The sequence below is a fragment of the Pleurodeles waltl genome, chromosome 4_2, assembly GCF_031143425.1.
Source record: "Pleurodeles waltl isolate 20211129_DDA chromosome 4_2, aPleWal1.hap1.20221129, whole genome shotgun sequence".
Lineage (NCBI taxonomy): Eukaryota > Metazoa > Chordata > Amphibia > Caudata > Salamandridae > Pleurodeles > Pleurodeles waltl.
In genome coordinates this window covers 191,005,059-191,026,726 of record NC_090443.1, presented here as the reverse complement: position 1 = coordinate 191,026,726, position 21,668 = coordinate 191,005,059, and the positions used below count along the sequence as shown (strand labels likewise).

At 48.1% G+C, this 21,668-nt stretch overlaps 1 protein-coding gene across 2 annotated transcripts in view; it reads right to left on the bottom strand.

Moving 5' to 3' along the window:
- The window catches only part of IMP3 (IMP U3 small nucleolar ribonucleoprotein 3), a 279,600-nt gene that overhangs the window by 217,210 nt on the left and 40,722 nt on the right, over positions 1-21,668 (bottom strand). For both annotated transcript variants that reach the window (XM_069231072.1, XM_069231073.1), the window contains exon 3: positions 8,790-8,864. In XM_069231072.1, coding sequence (XP_069087173.1) covers positions 8,790-8,864 — 75 coding nt within the window. The remainder of the gene's footprint in view (positions 1-8,789; positions 8,865-21,668) is intronic.

Below are 21,668 nucleotides of genomic sequence, written 5' to 3'. Positions count from 1 at the left end.
TAAGAATCTAAAACTATCTCTAGAAATTAATTCAAACTTTCACAAAACTTTTAAACTCTAAAAGAAATGCTAACAGGGACTAACACAAGGCCCTAGCAGGACTTTTAAAAATTTAGAAAAATAGCTCAAATTGCAAAAATCTGTTTCTAATGACAATATCTGGAATGCAGTTGTGTGATCAGGTATTGGCTGAGTAGTCCAGCAAATGCAAAGTCTTGTAACCCACCGCAGATCCACCAATGTAGAAAGTTGGCTCTGTATGCACCATTTCAAAGTAAGGAATAGTATGCACAGAGTCCAAGGGTTCCCTTTAGAGGTAAGATAGTGGCAAAAAGAGATAATACTAATGCTCTATTTTGTGGTAGTGTGGTCAAGCAGTAGGCTTATCAAAGGAGTAGTGTTAAGAATTTGTTGTACCTACACAAGCAATAAATGAGGCACACACGAAGACAATTCCAGGCCAATAGGTTTTTGTATAGAAAAATCTCTTTTCTTAGTTTATTTTAAGAGCCACAGGTTCAAGATTTACATGTAATACTTCGAATGAAAGGTATTACAGGAAGGTACTTTAGGAACTTTGAATTAGCAAAATAGCATATACAGTTTTCACATAAATCACATATAGCTATTTTAAAACTAGACAGTGCAATTTTCACAGTTCCTAGGGAGAGTAAGAATTTGTTAGTTTTTGCAGGTAAGTAAACCACCTACGGGGTTCAAGTCTGGGTCCAAGGTAGCCCACCGTTGGGGGTTCAGAGCAACCCCAAAGTTACCACACCAGCAGCTCAGGGCCGGTCAGGTGCAGAGGTCAAAGTGGTGCCCAAAACGCATAGGCTTCAATGGAGAAGAGGGTGCCCCGGTTCCAGTCTGCCAGCAGGTAAGTACCCACGTCTTCGGAGGGCAGACCAGGGGGGTTTTGTAGGGCACCGGGGGGGGGGGACACAAGTCCACACAGAAAGTAAACTCTCAGCAGCACGGGGTTGGCCGGGTGCAGTGTGCAAACATGCGTCGGGTTTGTAATTCAAATCAATGGGAGACCAAGGGGTCTCTTCAGCCATGCAGGCAGGCAAGGGGGGGGCTCCTCGGGGTAGCCACCACCTGGGCATGGGAGAGGGCCTCCTGGGGGTCACTCCTGCACTCAAGTTCGGATCCTTCAGGTCCTGGGGGCTGCGGGTGCAGGGTCCCTACCAGGCGTCTGGTTCTTAGAAGCAGGCAGTCGCGGTCAGGGGGAGCCTCAGGATTCCCTCTGCAGGCGTCGCTGTGGGGGCTTAGGGGGGGGGCAACTCTGGCTACTCACGGTCTCGCAATCGCCGGGGAGTCCTCCCTGAAGTGGTTGTTCTCCACAAGTCGAGCCGGGGGCGTCGGGTGCAGAGTGTCAAGTCTCACGCTTCCGGCGGGAAACGCAAGTTGTTTTAAAGTTGCTCCTTTGTTACAAAGTTGCAGTCTTGGATGAACAGAGCAGCTGTTCTCGGGAGTTCTTGGTCCTTCTAGACGCAGGGCAGTCCTCTGAGACTTCAGAAGTCGCTGGTCCCTGGGGAGAGCGTCGCTGGAGCAGGTGTGTTTCGGTCTGGGAGGGCAGTAGCCAATGGCTATTGTCCTTTAGGGTGGCTACACCCTCTTTGTGCCTCCTCCCTGAGGGGAGGGGGGCACATTCCTATCCCTATTGGGGGAAATCCTCCATCTGAAAGATGGAGGATTTCTAAAAGTCAGAGTCACCTCAGCTCAGGTTGCCTTAGGGGCTGTCCTGACTGGCCAGTGACGACTCCTTGTTTTTCTCATTATCTCCTCCGGCCTTGCCGCCAAAAGTGGGGCCGTGGCCGGAGGGGGTGGGCAACTCCACTAGCTGGAATGCCCTGGGGTGTGTAACAAAGGGGGTGAGCCTTTGAGGCTCACCACCAGGTGTTACAGTTCCTGCAGGGGGAGGTGAGAAGCACCTCCACCCAGTACAGGTTTTGTTACTAGCCACAGAGTGACAAAGGCACTCTCTCCATGTGGCCAGCAACATGTCTGGAATGTGGCAGGCTGCTAGAACCAGTCAGCCTACACGGGTAGTCGGTTAAGGTTTCAGGGGGCACCTCTAAGGTGCCCTCTGGGGTGTATGTTACAATAAAATGTACACTGGCATTAGTGTGCATTTATTGTGCTGAGAAGTTTGATACCAAACTTCACAGTTTTCAGTGTAGCCATTATGGTGCTGTGGAGTTCGTGCATGACAGACTCCCAGACCATATACTCTTATGGCTACCCTGCACTTACAATGTCTAAGGTTTTGCTTAGACACTGTCGGGGCATAGTGTTCATGCACTTATGCCCTCACCTATGGTATAGTGCACCCTGCCTTAGGGCTGTAAGGCCTGCTAGAGGGGTGACTTATCTATACCGGTAGGCAGTGTGAGGTTGGCATGGTACCCTGAGGGGAGTGCCATGTCGACTTAGTCTTTTTTTTATCCCCACCAGCACACACAAGCTGACAAGCAGTGTGTCTGTGCTGAGTGAGGGGTCCCCAGGGTGGCATAAGATATGCTGCAGCCCTTAGAGACCTTCCCTGGCATCAGGGCCCTCGGTACAAGGGGTACCAGTTACAAGGGAATTACCTGGATGCCAGGGTGTGCCAATTGTGGAAACAAAAGTACAGGTTAGGGAAAGAACACTGGTGCTGGGGCCTGGTTAGCAGGCCTCAGCACACTTTCAAATCAAAACTTAGCACCAGCAAAGGCAGAAAGTCAGGGGGTAACCATGCCAAGGAGGCATTTCCTTACACCTGGCACAAGCTCCAACTACTTTCTGCAGCTGCTCACGCCGAAACCAGGAGCTGCTCATGCCGAACCCAGGAACCGCGCCCAGCTGGTCCATAGTGCCCACCAATTACCTCGACATACCTGCAAAAGGAGACATTGATAAATGCACTGCCTGATTATATAGATTTGCCAAGTATTTTCTCCATTGATTCCTATGGTGTGTAATCATGCACAAAAAAAACTATTTTTAATAAAACTTCAAAGATTCATAACTTACAAAGTACTTACCCAATGTTGATGATCTTGGTCTTAAAACATTTATAAACATCTGAAGTATTTTTGTAAATTGGCATTGAGTTATTCTTTTGAGTGTGTGGTCTCATTTATTGATACTGTGAGTATAGCAAATGCTTTGCACTTCTCCAAGATTAGTCTAACTGCTTGACCAAGCTACCATAAACATTAGAGCATTAGGTGGTCTAGTTTTTACCTCTGTAAACCACTGTGTGGTTGCCTGGAGCCCCTGCACAGTGTGTGCCTAGCTCTGAACACTACACAGGAGGGCCAGTCTCCTACAGTCTCAGCCAGTAAAGTACAGTTTTAAGAGGTGGATTTTCAGAGCTTTACACAAGGTATCGTCAGGAATGGAGTAACAGGTCTTGAGGTAAAGTATTAAAAAGCCTGTTTGGAAGGTTTTTTGAGGATTAGAGGATTTTAACCCTTTCGCTGCTGGTCGGGGAGACTTCCCCCAGGGACATACCCCTTCTTTCAACCTCCTTCCGTTAGTGGAAGAAATGGATGTGATACCAATGAGGGATCCTGGAAAACTATACATTTCTGAAAAGTAGACATCACTGAATTCAGCAAGGAGTCATTTGTGTAGATCCTTCAAAGCTTTCCTATAGAAAGTAACAGTTGAAATTTTAAAAAATTGAAATTGAGTTGGAAAAAAAAAAAAAGAACAAAAAGCCATTTGTGCCAACTAAGGCAGGTTTTCAAAGCAATATACCGTTACGTCCACTAGACCCTTCTGGTTGGGGTAAGGTTTGTTGGTTAATTAAGAACACTAGGTACACCGAGCCAATAACTGAGCTACACCTTGTGATGGTTTTTCATTGTGGACTAGGCATACAGACATTCATTTGGTAAAACAGAGTGAAAATAGGTATCAAGAAAACCTATGCACTTCTGAAATGGGCACAAGATACGGCGTTTAGAAGCAGTGGTTATATATGCACATCTCTGAATTGGCGGGTACCCATACTAGCATGTAAATTAGAGGGCATTTCTCAAAAAGGCTTCTTTCTTACACACCGTCTTACATTTGGAAGAAGCTAATACACATAAAGGTAATTGGTAATAACACTTGCTCTACTATTCTTTGTTCCGCTAAGCCTCCCAGTAAAAATGGTAACTGACTTGTGTGGGCAGGCCTAGTAGCCACAACAGGAAATGGCCTAAAAAACAAAGTAAACGCATCACATTTCTCCACTGAAAGCTAACCCATTTTTTGCAATGTGCCACGCTGTGGATTTCGGGCCCTAGCTCAGCCGGCACCTAAGGAAATCTAGCTAGCCCATACAGTTTTGAAAACTAAACACCCAGGAGGAATCCAAAATGGGGTGATTTGTTTTATTTGTATTTTTTTTTTTTTTTTTATAAGACACATTTGAGGTTTGCAAGGGATTAAGCATTACAGAACCTCGTGAGAGCCACACATTTTCCTCACATTTATGTGGTGGAAAGTTCTGGAATTTGAGGGCAGCCACAAACTTCCTTCCACCCAGCATTCCCACAAGTCTCCCGATAAAAATGGTACCTCACTTGTGTGGGAAGGCTTCGTGGTCGCAACAGGAAACCGCCCAAAACGCAACGTGGACACATCAACATTTTTCTACTGAAAAGTGGCCCTTTTTAGGTCGAGCACGCAAGCACTCTGATCTGTTGTAATCTATTTGAGGGCTTTTAACCACGCCCAACGCACACTCAACACTATCAGTTGTTTGTGTGCTTGCCTTTCAAAAATACTTTGTCATCATTGTAGGAGACTGGCCTGGTTTGTAGTTGTACCAAGGGGTACTTACACTCTGCACCAGGTCCAGTTATCCCTTATTAGTGTAGAAGAGGTGTCTAGCAGATTAGACTGATAGAAGGTAACTATAGCAGAGCAGCTTAGGCTGAACTAGGAGACGTGTAAAGCTCCTACTATACCTCTGGTGTCATATGCACAATATATCATAAGAAAACACAATACACGGATATACTAAAAATAAAGGTACTTTATTTTTATGACAATATGCCAAAAGTATCTCAGTGAGTACCCTCAGTATGAGGATACCAAATATACACAAGATATATGTACACAATACCAAAATTATGCAGTAATAGCAATAGAAAGCAATGCAAGCAATGTACAGTCACAATAGATTGCAATGAGAGCACATAGGCATAGGGGCAACACAAACCATATACTCCAAAAGTGGAATGCGAACCACGAATGGACCCCAAACCTATGTGAGCTTGTAGAGGGTCACTGGGACTGTAACAAAACAGTGAGGGTTAGAAAAATAGCCCACCCCAAAACCCTGAAATGTGGGTGCAAAGTGCACCTAAGTTCCCAAGAAATCACAGAAGTCGTGATAGGGGAATTCTGCAAGGAAGACCAACATCAGCAATGCAACAACGATGGATTTCCAGACGAGAGTACCTGTGGAACAAGGGGACCAAGTCCAAGAGTCACACTCAAGTCGGTAGTGGGCAGATACCCAGGAAATGCCAGCTGTGGGTGCAAAGAAGTTGCCACCGGATGGTAGAAGCTGGGGATTCTGCAAGAACGAAGAGGACTAGGAACTTCCCTTTTGGAGGATGAATGTCCCACGTCGTGAAGAAGCTTGCAGAGGTGTTTCCGTGCAGAAAGATCACAAACAAGCCTTGCTAGCTGCAAGGGTCGCGGTTAGGGTTTTTGGATGCTGCTGTGGCACAGGAGGGACCAGGATGTCGCCAATTGCGTGAGGAGACAGAGGGGGCGTCCAGCAAGACAAAGAGCCCACTCAGAAGCAAGCAGTACCCGCAGAAGTGCCGGAACAGGCACTACGAAGAAGAGTGAACCGGAGCTCACCAGAAGTCACAAAAGAAGGTCCCACGACGCCAGAGGACAACTCAGGAGGTCGTGCGCTGCAGGTTAGAGTGTCGGGGGCCCAGGCTTGGCTGTGCACAAAGGAAATCCTGGAAGAGTGCACAGGAGCCGGAGCAGCTGCAAATCACGCGGTACCCAGCAATGCAGTCTAGCATGGGGAGGCAAGGACTTACCTCCACCAAACTTGGACTGAAGAGTCACTGGACTGTGGGAGTCACTTGGACAGAGTTGCTGAGTTCCAGGGACCACGCTCGTCGTACTGAGAAGGGACCTAGAGGACCGGTGGTGCAGTCTTTTGGTGTGTGCGGTGCCTGCGGTTGCAGGGGGAAGATTCCGTCAACCCACGGGAGATTTCTTCAGAGCTTCTAGTGCAGAGAGGAGGCAGACTACCCCCACAGCATGCACCACCAGGAAAGCAGACAAGAAGGTGGCTGGATTAGCGATACAAGGTTGCAGTAGTCGTCTTAGCTACTTTGTTGCAGTTTTGCAGGCGTCCAGAGCAGTCAGCGGTCGATTCCTTGGCAGAAGGTGAAGAGAGAGATGCAGAGGAACTCTGATGAGCTCTTGCATTCATTATCTAAAGAATTCCCCAAAGCAGAGACCCTAAATAGCCAGAAAAGGAGGTTTGGTTACTTAGGAAGGAGGATAGGCTAGCAACAGAGGTAAGAGACTATGAGAAGGAGTCTCTGACCTCACCTGCTGGCCCTGGCCACCCAGAGCAGTCCAGTGTGCCAGCAGCACCTCTGTTTCCAAGATGGCAGAGGTCTGGAGCACACTGGAGGAGCTCTGGGCACCTCCCAGGGGAGGTGCAGGTCAGGAGAGTGGTCACCCCCCTTTCCTTTGTCCAGTTTCGCGCCAGAGTAGGGCTGGGGGATCCCTGAACCGGTGTAGACTGGCTTATGCAGAGATGGGCACCATCTGTGCCCATCAAAGCATTTCCAGAGGCTGGGGGAGGCGACTCCTCCCCAGCCCAGACACCTTTTTCCAAAGGGAAAGCGTGTAACACCCTCTCTCTGAGGAAGTCCTTTGTTCTGCCTTCCTGGGCCAAGCCTGGCTGGACCCCAGGAGGGCAGAAACCTGTCTGAGGGGTTGGCAGCAGCTGCAGTGAAACCCTGGGAAAGGTAGTTTGGCAGTACCCGGGTCTGTGCTCGGGGGATCATGGAATTGTCTCCCCAATTTCAGAATGGCATTGGGGTGACAATTCCATGATCTTAGACATGTTACATGGCTATGTTCGGAGTTACCATTGTGACGCTATACATATGTAGTGACATATGTATAGTGCACGCGTGTAATGGTGTCCCCGCACTCACAAAGTCCGGGGAATTTGCCCTGAACAATGTGGGGGCACCTTGGCTAGTGCCAGGGTGCCCACACACTAAGTAACTTAGCACCCAACCTTTACCAGGTAAAGGTTAGACATATAGGTGACTTATAAGTTACTTAAGTGCAGTGGTAAATGGCTGTGAAATAACATGGACGTTATTTCACTCAGGCTGCAATGGCAGGCCTGTGTAAGAATTGTCAGAGCTCCCTATGGGTGGCAAAAGAAATGCTGCAGCCCATAGGGATCTCCTGGAACCCCAATACCCTGGGTACCCCAGTACCATATACTAGGGAATTATAAGGGTGTTCCAGTATGCCAATGTAAATTGGTGAAATTGGTCACTAGCCTGTTAGTGACAATTTGGAAAGAAATGAGAGAGCATAACCACTGAGGTTCTGGTTAGCAGAGCCTCAGTGAGACAGTTAGTCATCACACAGGTAACACATACAGGGCACACTTATGAGCACTGGGGCCCTGGCTGGCAGGGTCCCAGTGACACATACAACTAAAACAACATATATACAGTGAAATATGGAGGTAACCTGCCATGCAAGATGGTACTTTCCTACAATCATTGGTAAAATCTTTAAGTTTGTCCCTCCTTGGGGCAGTTTGCTTACAGCCTTGGACATCGACCCGGTTACATGGATAACAGCAAGTTTGCCGATACTTTTGACTGAAAGCAAATTTCTTTCTCCTTTTGTGTTGCTCCTTCACACTCATGGCAGCCGTGGCGCTTTGAATCGTCTCGCTTCTGTCAACTATTTTACTTTTTGTTTTCAATTTAAGTGGCAAGAAAAGTCCAGTTAGGAATTTACAACGTTAACAGCTCTAACTCAAGCAAATGCGAGACCCACTGCATTACGAATGCTTGTTGTGCGATGTGCTTAACTGTGGACTTTGGGCCCTAGCTCAACCGGCACCTAGGGAAATCTAGCAAACCTAAACATTTTTTTAAACTAGACACCCGGGGGAATCCATGATGGGGCAACTTGTGTGGCTCTCACTAGGTTCTGTTACCCCAGAAAGCCTTGCAAATCTCAACATTTGTCTAAAAACACACACATTTTCAATCTGGGCACAATTATGAGGCAGTCCTATAATAGGACTTGAATGTTTGGAGTATTTTTTAATTTTTTTTTTTTTTTTTTTTTTTTAAGTCCACCCGTCCCCCCCGGCGACTGACGGAGCATGAAGTAGAAGGTACTACCATTTTATCCCTCATAGATATTGAATGAAATTTTTTCACAGAATTAATGAAAATGCAAGACAACACGATATTGAAATGCACATAAAGCTTACAGGATGAACACATACTAGTAACAACGGTTATTTGCAATATAGTGAAAATGCTGCTGTGGAATAAAGGTGACTTTATTTTGCCTTTACCTGGTTTCATTTTGAATGCACCATTTTAGCAAATTTAGTTGCATGGCTTGCTAATAGCATTTGTGGTACTATCCAAAACGATTCTTTAGATTATCAAAATAAACTTCTAGTGAAGGTATATTACACACACATACGTACAACTTAAACCTACATCATAAAATGGTTACTCTACAAGCGTTTTGAATTATTGATGAGTTACCTGCAAAAAGATGAGGCTGAAACATTTTCAGACAGCTGAAGACCCTGTTTCGTATTTATCAGTCCCATGGCATATCTAATATTGAAGAAAGGGAAAAAACGTAGCATGCCCATTTTAGAAAAGTTTGTGTTTGAGACTCCAACCTACACGTTTAACATACATCTTAGTTATCAAATGTACTTGAAATCTTTAAAAGGTACACCAATAACAAGCTCAGTGTTGAAGGGCAAACAGAAGGGAAAAAAACACCTTCTTACAATTGCTGCAAACTATGTCTCCACATCAGACAATATCACACTGGGAATGGTGAGTCAGGACAAAGAAAAAGGCAATTCTCAAAAGCTATTGCTACTAGTTTCACAATGTTGGGAATTAAAAAAAAGAATTAAAAAGAGAAACAGGCACTGGCAAATCAAATAGGTTTGGCTTTTTGTTATCGGAAGATATTCAGTAATAGCTGAACATGTGTGTGTTGCACCAGCTGTCCTAGAAAGAATACGCCTCAATAAAACATTTTGATTTACAATAATATATAATGTGGGTGTAGTAGTAGCAGATTACTGTATGATTAGTTAAAATCTTCACAATATTGTCAAAACACATAAAAGGTATTTCAAGTACAGCTCATTAAAGCAAATATACAACAAGAGCCAGCCGCGATACCACACATTCAAATGCAATTTCACTGAAAGTACAATGCAGTTTCATAGAAACTGCAATGTGCAATACAGCCTCTGTGTTGCTGAGGATCCCCTCTAACTTCCCCTCCTGAGCAGAGTCCACCTAGTTCTTCCTGGTCCCCGGCAGCTCCACTTCCCGCTAACTGAGTTTTGCATGCGCCAAGGCTTGATGGCGGGATCCGAAGACAGAAACCAGACTACAATCCTCCTTCCGGCGTGGGACATCACCTGCATCCTCCAGGAACTCGACTTAGTCTTTATAGTGCAGTGCTGACTCTCCTTCACACGTGGTCTAGGAAGGTAACGGAGTAGGTGGTTGGTGATCACCTCCTTTGGAGTTTGTGTGACTATAAGGAAACACTCCCGCTCCTTTAGACCTGGGGCCAATAGCCCTTCAGAATTAGGGCCTCCATAGGGTATCTCCCAATAGGTAGGCCCTTTATCTCTATAATATCTGAACTCCTCCTAGTGGAGTAGTCTCTTTCTTCTTGCTTTTGTAGTGCATGATAATGAGGGATCCCAGGCCCTGAAGAATGCCCCCAGACCTCCTTTGGCTCTTAGCAGTTGGCAGAAACATGTTGGTCAGTAACTATTAGATAGGTGACCCCGCAAGTCTTTACTCTCATATAGGTGTCCCACCCTCTGTTCTTAACCTCACCAGCAGTCACCACGAATAAAGGTGTACTATTACACAGGTGACTGACTAGGTGTTTTTATATTTTCCCTAGCATAGCTGGATCCCATATACTTCCAGATAATTTGAATTTCTGCACGCCCTCCTATTCTTTTAACAGTGAGGTTGAGGCAGCCCAGCTGGCATTGTCCTACCTGGGTGGGGCTAGTCCGTAAAGGGAACTTCCCTTACACATAACTTTAAACAGCACTCAATACGGTACTCCTAGTGTGAGACTGGGGAGCCCTAGGTAAATCTTTTTCCAGCGGTTCCATCTTATAAGTGTACCCCATACATTTTGTGTTTATGACTCTCCTTCACTGTCAACTCACCTCTTGCACCTTCAGTCTGGTGGGCAGGGGCTCCTGCCCATCCTGGACTCTGCTGTGCTTCCTGGACTTGGTCCCTTCTTCCACTGGTCCTTTTGTCTGGGGATCCACTGCTGGGGTCTTGCAGTCGCCTCTGGGTTTTGCATTCTTTTTTGCTTCTACGTGGGTGTTCTGGGGAATTACAGTGATTTACTTCTACTTTCCTGGGTTGTGATACCTTTGGGCTTTCCTAGTACTCCCAAGTCCCCTCTACACACTACACTTACTAGGTGTGGGACCAACGTTCGCATTCCATTTGTTTAGTATATGGTTTGTGCTCTCCCAGGGCTATTTCTCTGTGATTTTCAATATCTGCACTGTTTTCTAACAGTTTGTATGCCTATTTCTGCATACTAGAGTATATCATTTGTGTATTACTTACCTCCTAAGGGAGTATAACCTCTATGGTATTTGTGTCACCAAAATAAAGTACCTTTATTTTTGTAACAATTACTGTTTTCTTTCAGGTGAGTAAGTACTGTGTGAATACAGCGGTACTGCATGAGCTTTGCATGTCTCAACATAAGGCTTGGCTGCTCATCCGCTGCTATCTCTAGAAAGCCTGGCTTCTAGACACTGACTACACTAGTAAAGGGTACTCGGGCCGGGTATAAAGTGAAAGTACCATAGGTACGCACCACACACCAGGCCAGCCTTCTACGCAAAGCAAATAGATTTGTCTCAATTGACAACATCAAACTTCACTGTAAGGAAATGCCTCCTTGGCATGGTTACCCCCCCTGACTTTTTTGCCTTTGCTGATGCTAAGTTCTGATTGAAAGTGTGCTGGGACCCTGCTAACCAGGCCCCAGCACCAGTGTTCTTCCCTAAACTGTACCTTTGCTTCCACAATTGGCACAGCCCTGGCACTCAGGTAAGTCCCTTGTAACTGGTACCCCTGGTACCAAGGGTCTCTAAGGGCTGCAGCATGTCTTATGCCACCCTGGGGACACCTCACACAGCACATGCACACTCCCTCACAGCTTGTGTGTGCTGGTGGGGAGAAAATGGCTAAGTCGACATGGCACTACCCTCAGAGTGCCATGCCAACCTCACACTGCCTGGGGCATAGGCAAGTCACCTCTCTAGCAGGCCTTACAGCCCTAAAACAGGGTGCACTATACCACAGGTGAGCACTATGCCCCAACAGTGTCTAAGCAAAACCTTAGACATTGTAAGTGCAGGGTAGCCATGAGAGTAAATGGTCTGGGAGTTAGTCAAACACGAACTCCACAGTTCCATAATGGCTACACTTAAATCTGGGAAGTTTGGTATCAAACGTCTCAGCACAATAAATGCCAGTGTGCAATTTATTGTAACATGCACCCAGAGGGCATCTTAGAGATGCCCCCTGAATACCAAACCGACTGTGTGAGGCTGACCAGTTTTTGCCAACCTGCCACAACCAGACAAGTTGCTGGCCACATTGGGAGAGTGCCTTTGTCACTCTGTGGCCAGGAACAAAGCCTGCACTGGGTGGAGGTGCTTCACACCTCCACCTGCAGGGACTGTAACACCTGGCGGCGACTCTCAAAGGCTCACCCCTTTTGTTACAGCGCTCCAGGGCATCCCAGCTAGTGGAGATGCCCGCCACTGCCCCCACTTTTGGCGGCAAGACTGGAGGAGATAATGAGGAAAACAAGGAGTAACCTACCAGTCAGGACAGCCCCTAAGGTGCCCTGAGCTGAGGTGACCCCTGCATTTAGAAATCCTCCATCTTAGTTTTGGAGGATTCACCAAATAGGATTAGGGATGTGCCCCCCTCCCCACAGGGAGGAAGCACAAAGAGGGTGTTGCCACCCTCCAGGACAGTAGCAATTGGCTACTGCCCTCCCAGACCTAAACACACCCCTAAATCTAGTATTTCGGGGCACCCCAGAACCCAGGAAATCAGATTCCTGCAACTTGAACTACAAAGAAGTACTGCTGACCTGAAGCCCTGCAGTGAAGACCGAGACGACAACAGCTTTGGGAAAAAGTAGCCTCTTTCAAGCCTTGTTACCCCCACTTTTGGCCTGTTTGTGAGTATATGTCAGGGTGTTTTCACTGTCTCACTGGGATCCTGCTAGCCAGGGCCCAGTGCTCATAGTGAAATCCCTATGTTTTCAGTATGTTTGTTATGTGTCACTGGGACCCTGCTAGTCAGGACCCCAGTGCTCATAAGTTTGTGGCCTATATGTATGTGTTCCCTGTGTGATGCCTAACTGTCTCACTGAGGCTCTGCTAACCAGAATCTCAGTGGTTATGCTCTCTCTGTACAAATTGTCACTAACAGGCTAGTGACCAATTCATATTGGCATACTGGAGCACCCTTATATTTCCCTAGTATATGGTACTGAGGTACCCAGGGTATTGGGGTTCCAGGAGATCCCTATGGGCTGCAGCATTTCTTTTGCCACCCATAGGGAGCTCTGACAATTCTTACACAGGCCTGCCACTGCAGCCTGAGTGAAATAACGTCCACGTTATTTCACAGCCATTTACCACTTCACTTAAGTAACTTATAAGTCACCTATATGTCTAACCTTTACCTGGTAAAGGTTGGGTGCTAAGTTACTTAGTGTGTGGGCACCCTGGCACTAGCCAAGGTGGCCCCACAAATCGTTCAGGGCAAATTCCCCGGACTTTGTGAGTGCGAGGATACCATTACACACGTGCACTATACATAGGTCACTACCTATGTATAGCATCACAATGGTAACTCCGAACATGGCCATGTAACATGTCTAAGATCATGGAATTGTCACCCCAATGGCATTCTGGCATTGGGGAGACAATTCCATGATCCCCCGAGTCTCTAGCACAGACCCAGGTACTGCCAAACTACCTTTCCCGGGGTTTCACTGCAGCTGCTGCGGCTGCCAACCCCTCAGACAGGTTTCTGCCCTCCTGGGGTCCAGCCAGGCTTGGCCCAGGAAGGCAGAACAAAGGACTTACTCAGAGAGGGTGTTACACCCTCGCGCTTTGGAAAAAGGTGTCAGGGCTGGGGAGGAGTAGCCTCCCCCAGCCTCTGGAAATGCTTTGATGGGCACAGATGGTGCCCATCTCTGCATAAGCCAGTCTACACCGGTTCAGGGATCCCCCAGCCCTGCTGCGAAAATGGACAAAGGAAAGGGGAGTGACCACCCCCCTGACCTGCACCTCCCCTGCGAGGTGCCCAGAGCTCCTCCAGTGTGCTCCAGACCTCTGCCATCTTGGAAACAGAGGTGCTGCTGGCACACTGGACTGCTCTGAGTGGCCAGTGCCACCAGGTGACGTCAGAGACTCCTTGTGATAGGCTCCTTCAGGTGTTGCTAGCCTATCCTCCTTCGTAAGTAGCCAAACCTCCTTTTCTGGCTATTTAGGGTCTCTGCTTTGGAGAATTCTTTAGATAACGAATGCAAGAGCTCATCAGAGTTCCTCTGCATCTCTCTTCACCTTCTGCCAAGGAATCGACCACTGACTGCTCTGGACGCCTGCAAAACTGCAACAAAGTAGCAAAGACGACTACTGCAACCTTGTATCGCTGATCCGGCCGCCTTCTCGACTGTTTTCCTGGTGGTGCATGCTGTGGGGGTAGTCGGCCTCCTCTCTGCATTAGAAGCTCTAAAGAAATCTCCCTTGGGTCGACGGAATCTTCCCCCCTGCAACCGCAGGCACCAAAAGACTGCATCACCGGTCCTCTGGGTCCCCTCTCAGCATGACCAGCGTGGTCCCTGGAACTCAGCAACTCTGTCCAAGTGACTCCCACAGTCCAGTGACTCTTCAGTCCAAGTTTGGTGGAAGTAAGTCCTTCCCTCCCCACGCTAGACTGCATTGCTGGGTACCGCGTGATTTGCAGCTGCTCCGGCTCCTGTGCACTCTTCCAGGACTTCCTTTGTGCACAGCCAAGCCTGGGTCCCCAACACTCTAACCTGCAGTGCACAACCTCCTGAGTTGTCCTCCGGTTTCGTGGGACCTTCTTTTGCGACTTCGGGTGAGCTCCGGTTCACTCTTCTTCGTAGTGCCTGTTCCGGCACTTCTGCGGGTGCTGCTTGCTTCTGAGTGGGCTCTTTGTCTTGCTGGATGCCCCCTCTGTCTCCTCACGCAATTGGCGACATCCTGGTCCCTCCTGGGCCACAGCAGCATCCAAAACCCTAACCAAGACCCTTGCAGCTAGCAAGGCTTGTTTGCGGTCTTTCTGCACGGAAACACCTCTGCAAGCTTTTTCACGACGTGGGACATCCATCCTCCAAAGGGGAAGTTTCTAGCCCTCTTCGTTCTTGCAGAATCCACAGCTTCTATCATCCGGTGGCAGCTTCTTTGCACCCACAGCTGGCATTTCCTGGGCATCTGCCCACTCGCGACTTGATCGTGACTCTTGGACTTGGTCCCCTTGTTCCACAGGTACTCTCGTCCGGAAATCCATCGTTGTTGCATTGCTGGTGTTGGTCTTCCTTGCAGAATCCCCCTATCACGACTTCTGTGCTCTCTGGGGAACTTATGTGCACTTTACACCTACTTTTCAGGGTCTTGGGGTGGGCTATTTTTCTAACCCTCACCGTTTTCTTACAGTCCCAGTGACCCTCTACAAGGTCACATAGGTTTGGGGTCCATTCGTGGTTCGCATTCCACTTCTAGAGTATATGGTTTGTGTTGCCCCTATCCCTATGTGCTCTCATTGTAATCTATTGTGACTGTACATTGCTTGCATTGCTTTCTATTGCTATAACTGCATATTTTTGGTATTGTGTACATATATCTTGTGTATATTTGCTATCCTCATACTGAGGGTACTCACTGAGATACTTTTGGCATATTGTCATAAAAATAAAGTACCTTTATTTTTAGTATATCTGTGTATTGTGTTTTCTTATGATATTGTGCATATGACACTAGTGGTTTAGTGGGAGCTTCACTCGTCTCCTAGTTCAGCTTAAGCTACCTTTTCTATCAGCCTAAGCTGCTAGACACCTCTTCTACACTAATAAGGGATAACTGGACCTGGTGCAGAGTGTAAGTACCCCTTGGTACCACTACAAACCAGGCCAGCCTCTTACAGGCGTCCTGAGCAGTCAGCGGTCGATCCTTTGGCAGAAGGTGAAGAGGGAGATGCAGAGGAATTCTGATGAGCTCTTGCATTCGGTATCTGAAGAATTCCCCAAGGCAGAGATCCTAAATAGCCAGAAAAGGAGGTTTGGCTACCTAGGAAGGAGGATTGGCTACCAAGAGAGGTAAGAGCCTATCAGAAGGAGCCTCTGACGTCAACTGCTGGCACAGGCCACCCAGAGCAGTCCAGTGTGCCCCCAACACCTCTGAATCCAAGATGGCAGAGGTCTGGGACACACTGGAGGAGCTCTGGTCACCTCCCCCGGGAGGTGCAGGTCAGGGGAGTGGTCACTCCCCTTTCCTTTGTCCACTTTCGCGCGAGAGCAGGGCTGGGGGATCCCTGAACCGGTGTAGACTGGCTTATGCAGAGATGGGCACCATCTGTGCCCATCAAAGCATTTCCAGAGGCTGGGGGAGGCTACTCCTCCCCAGCCCTCACACCTATTTCCAAAGGGAGAGGGTGTTACACCCTCTCTCAGAGGAAGTCCTTTGTTCTGCCTTCCTCGGCCAGGGCTGCCTGGACCCCAGGAGGGCAGAAACCTGTCTGAGGGCTTGGCACCAGCAGCAGCGGCAGTGGAGACCCCGGAAAGGCAGTTTGACAGTACCCGGGTACTGTGATAGAGACCCGGGGGATCATGGAATTGTCCCCCCAATGCCAGAATGGCATTGGGGGGACAATTCCATGATCTTAGACATGTTACATGGCAATGTTCGGAGTTACCATTGTGACGCTATACATAGGTAGTGACTTATGTACAGTGCACGCGTGTAATAGTGTCCCCGTACTCACAAAGTCTGGGGAATTTGCCCTGAACGATGTGGGGGCACCTTGGCTAGTGCCAGGATGCCCACAGACTAAGTAACGCTGCACCCAGCCTTCACCAGGTAAAGGTTAGACATATAGGTGACTTATAAGTTACTTAAGTGCAGTGGTTAATGGCTGTGAAATAACATGGACGTTATTTCACGCAGGCTGCACTGGCAGGCCTGTGTAAAAATTGTCAGAGCTCCCTATGGGTGGCAAAAGAAATGCTTCAGCCCATAGGGATTGTAGGAGGCTGGACTGGCTTGTAGTGAGTACCTAGGGGTACTTGCACCAGGCCCAGTTATCCCTCATTAGTGTATAGGGTGTCTAGCAGCATAGGCTGCTAGATAATGGTAGCTTAGCAGAGCAGCTTAGGCTGAACTAGGAGACGAGTGAAGCTCCTACAGTACCACTTAGTGTCATATGCACAATATCATAAGAAAACACAATACACAGATATACTAAAAATAAAGGTACTTTATTTTTATGACAATATGCCAAAAGTATCTCAGTGAGTACCCTCAGTATGAGGATAGCAAATATACACAAGATATATGTACACAGTACCAAAATATGCAGTAATAGTATTAGAAAACAGTGCAAACAATGTATAGTTACAATAGGATGCAATGGAGACACATAGGGATAGGGGCAACACAAACCATATACTCCAAAAGTGGAATGCGAACCACGAATGGACCCCAAACCTATGTGACCTGGTAGAGGGTCGCTGGGACTATTAGAAAATAGTAAGGGTTAGAAAAATAGCCCACCCCAAGACCCTGAAAAGTGAGTGCAAAGTGCACTAAAGTTCCCCAGAGGACATAGAAGTCGTGATAGGGGAATTCTGCAGGAAAGGCACAAACCAGCAATGCAACAACGATGATTTCCAGTCGAGGGTACCTGTGGAACAAGGGGACCAAGTCCAAAAGTCACAAGCAAGTCGGAGATGGGCAGATGCCCAGGAAATGCCAGCTGTGGGTGCAAAGAAGCTGCTACTGGACTGTAGAAGCTTAGGTTTCTGCAGGAACGACAAGGGCTAGAGACTTCCCCTTTGGAGGACGGATCCCTCACGCCGTGGAGAGTCGTGCAGAAGTGTTTTCCCGCCGAAAGACCGCCAACAAGCCTTGCTAGCTGCAAATCGTGCGGTAAGGGTTTTTGGACGCTGCTGTGGCCCAGGAGGGACCAGGATGTCGCAAATTGCGTCAGGAGACAGAGGGGACGTCGAGCAAGACAAGGAGCCCTCTCAGCAGCAGGTAGCACCCGGAGAAGTGCCAGAAACAGGCACTACGAGGATGCGTGAAACGGTGCTCACCCGAAGTCGCACAAAGGAGTCCCACGTCGCCGGAGAACAACTTAGGAGGTCGTGCAATGCAGGTTAGAGTGCCGTGGACCCAGGCTGGACTGTGCACAAAGGATTTCCGCCAGAAGTGCACGGAGGCCGGAGTAGCTGCAAAAGTCGCGGTTCCCAGCAATGCAGTCTGGCGTGGGGAGGCAAGGACTTCCCTCCACCAAACTTGGACTGAAGAGTCACTGGACTGTGGGAGTCACTTGGACAGAGTTGCTGGATTCAAGGGACCTCGCTCGTCGTGCTGAGAGGAGACCCAGGGGACCGGTGATGCTGTTCTTTGGTGCCTGCAGTTGCAGGGGGACGATTCCGTCGACCCACAGGAGATTTCTTCGGAGCTTCTAGTGCAGAGAGGAGGCAGACTACCCCCACAGCATGCACCACCAGGAAAACAGTCGAGAAGGCGGCAGGATCAGCGTTACAGAGTTGCAGTAGTCGTCTTTGCTACTATGTTGCAGTTTTGCAGGCTTCCAGCACGGTCAGCAGTCGATTCCTTGGCAGAAGGTGAAGAGAGAGATGCAGAGAAACTCGGATGAGCTCTTGCATTCGTTATCTAAAGTTTCCCCAGAGACAGAGACCCTAAATAGCCAGAAAAGAGGGTTTGGCTACCTAGGAGAGAGGATAGGCTAGCAACACCTGAAGGAGCCTATCAGAAGGAGTCTCTGACGTCACCTGGTGGCACTGGCCACTCAGAGCAGTCCAGTGTGCCAGCAGCACCTCTGTTTCCAAGATGGCAGAGGTCTGGAGCACACTGGAGGAGCTCTGGGCACCTCCCAGGGGAGGTACAGGTCAGGGGAGTTGTCACTCCCCTTTCCTTTGTCCAGTTTCGCACCAGAGCAGGGCTAAGGGGTCCCTGAACCGGTGTAGACTGGCTTATGCAGAAATGGGCACCAAATGTGCCCATGAAAGCATTCCCAGAGGCTGGGGGAGGCTACTCCTCCCCTGCCTTCACACCATTTTCCAAAGGGAGAGGGTGTAACACCCTCTCTCAGAGGAAGTCCTTTGTTCTGCCATCCTGGGCCAGGCCTGGCTGGACCCCAGGAGGGCAGCAGTCTGTCTGAGGGGTTGGCAGCAGCAGCAGCTGCAGTGAAACCCCAGGAAAGGCAGTTTGGCAGTACCAGGGTCTGTGCTACAGACCACTGGGATCATGGGATTGTGCCAACTATGCCAGGATGGTATAGAGGGGGCAAATCCATGATCATAGACATGTTACATGGCCATATTCGGAGTTACCATTGTGAAGCTACATATAGGTAGTGACCTATATGTAGTGCACGCGTGTAATGGTGTCCCCGCACTCACAAAGTCCGGGGAATTGGCCCTGAACAATGTGGGGGCACCTTGGCTAGTGCCAGGGTGCCGTCACACTAAGTAACTTTGCACCTAACCTTTACCAGGTAAAGGTTAGACATATAGGTGACTTATAAGTTACTTAAGTGCAGTGTAAAATGGCTGTGAAATAACGTGGACGTTATTTCACTCAGGCTGCAGTGGCAGGCCTGTATAAGAATTGTCAGAGCTCCCTATGGGTGGCAAAAGAAATGCTGCAGCCCATAGGGATCTCCTGGAACCCCAATACCCTGGGTACCTCAGTACCATATAATAGGGAATTATAAGGGTGTTCCAGTAAGCCAATGTAAATTGGTAAAATTGGTCACTAGCCTGTTAGTGACAATTTGAAAGAAATGAGAGAGCATAACCACTGAGGTTCTGGTTAGCAGAGCCTCAGTGAGACAGTTAGGCACCACACAGGGAACACATACATATAGGCCACAAACTTATGAGCACTGGAGTCCTGACTATCAGGGTCCCAGTGACACATAACAAACATACTGAAAACATAGGGTTTTCACTATGAGCATTGTGCCCTGGCTAGCAGGATCCCAGTAAGACAGTGAAAACACCCGGACATACACTCACAAACAGGCCAAAAGTGGGGGTAACAAGGCTAGAAAGAGGCTATTTTCTCACACAACCCCCCCCTAAACGAAGGACAATAAGGCTAACCTTGGCCAGTTGAGACTTTATTTTCTAAGTGGTGATAAGTAGAGAGTATCTCTGCAATAGACTGGTTACTCCCTTTATCATCCACTATATGGTTACTTCCCTGTGGGGATGTAAACCACCCTGTTTGAAGTTTTTTAGCTAAGCAACAATGTGAAGATGTATTTTCAGAGTTTCTATCAGTAAGTTTTAGTTTAGAGCAGTGGGAATTGTCCACTGAACCTATTTGTAATGATGGAAATGCCAGACAGGGATGCTGTCTCAATAAAGCCATAGCTGGGCAAAAACTTTGTCCATATGGCTGGAAGAGAGAACAGGGATGCTGTTTCTCTTGAGTTGGAGCAGGGCAGGGATGCTGTCCTATGAGCTCCACACTAGGGCAGGGATGTTGTCCTAAGTGTTGTGAGGCAGTGCAGGTTTTCTGCACTAACGTTTCTCTGGGAGGGTCGGAGGGATGCTCCATGTTAACTAAAATGGTGCTCTTTTTCTCACCAATGTTAGTTATCCCACAGAGAGGTACTTCTACCTCAGGGAGTACAGTTTTGCCAACTGATGATTCCCTTGGAACAGGTGCCACCCCAGGAGAGGTTTCTCCCACCACAGGAATGGTATCCTGAATGGTAGGGTGGTTAGGGGATACTGTGATACCCTTTTTACCTGTTGATGGAGAGGGATCCTGAGTTTTCAGGCCTCCTCTCCTTTGCTTGTTCATTTCAGTAGAAATGAGAGGGAACAATTCCTCTGGGATGCCCAGCATGGCTGCATGGGCATAAAACTCTACATCAGCCCAACCTGAGGCCTCTAGGTCATTACCTAATAGACAGTCTACAGGTAAGCTAGGTGATACCACCACCTGCTTAGGGCCAGTAACTCCACCCCAACTAAACTGAATTATAGCTAAGGAAAGAAACTTAGTGGAGTTATGGACATCAATAATCTTATACTGTTGTCCAATGATGTGTTGATCAGGGTGCACTAGGTTTTCAGTCACCAAAGTGATACTGGCACCTGTGTCCCTGTAGGCCAAGGCCTCAACACCATTTATTGAAACTGTCTGCCTGTACTTATCCATTGTAAGGGGACAAGCAGCCAGTGTGGCAAGGCCAATGCCACTAGGTGTGACAGAAACTGTCTTGGGACTGACTACCCCAGTTTCTATTATGGACTCATAAGTGAACCCAACTACACCCTTAACTTGACTGTTGCCAGCAGTCCCACCACTAGTACCACTACTGCTAGGGGCACTAGAGCTTGATGTATTAGTGGTGGTAGGCTCAGGGGGTTTACCTGGACAGGACTTATCCCCTGGCCTATGTCCTCTGTTTTTACACACAAAGCACCAAGGCTTTTTAATGTGTGCAGGTTGAGAAGCCAGGCAAGATGGTACTTTCCTACAGTATCCACCAGAAAAAGCGTTACCAATGGTAAGTAACTTGTTCTTCTGATGGATACAACTACCTGTGGATTCCTCACCTTATGAATAGAGTCCCAAAGCAGTACCGCACTCGGAGGTGGGTGCCTGAGTGGTCACACCAAGATATCCTGCAGCACCAACCATGCAAAATGGCCATCCCTCCTAACCTCCGCATCCAACCAATAATGCTTAGCGAAAGTGTGGAGGGAAGCCCAAGTTGTGGCCTTACAAATGTCAGCCACTGGAACACCCCTAGCCAAGGCTGAAGTGGCAGACTTGGCCCTGGTGGAACGGGCCCGGATTCCAACAGGAGGATCCTTCTTTGCCAAAGAATAACATATTGTAATACAAAGAATGACCCACCTGGACAGCGTTCTCTTATGGATGGCCTTGCCTTTCCTCTTCCCCACATAGCCAATGAAGAGTTGATCGTCCACTCGAAATTCTCTGGTCCTTTCAATATAAAAGCTTAAAGCCATCCTTATGTCAAGCCCAAGAGTGATGGATTGCCCCATATGAA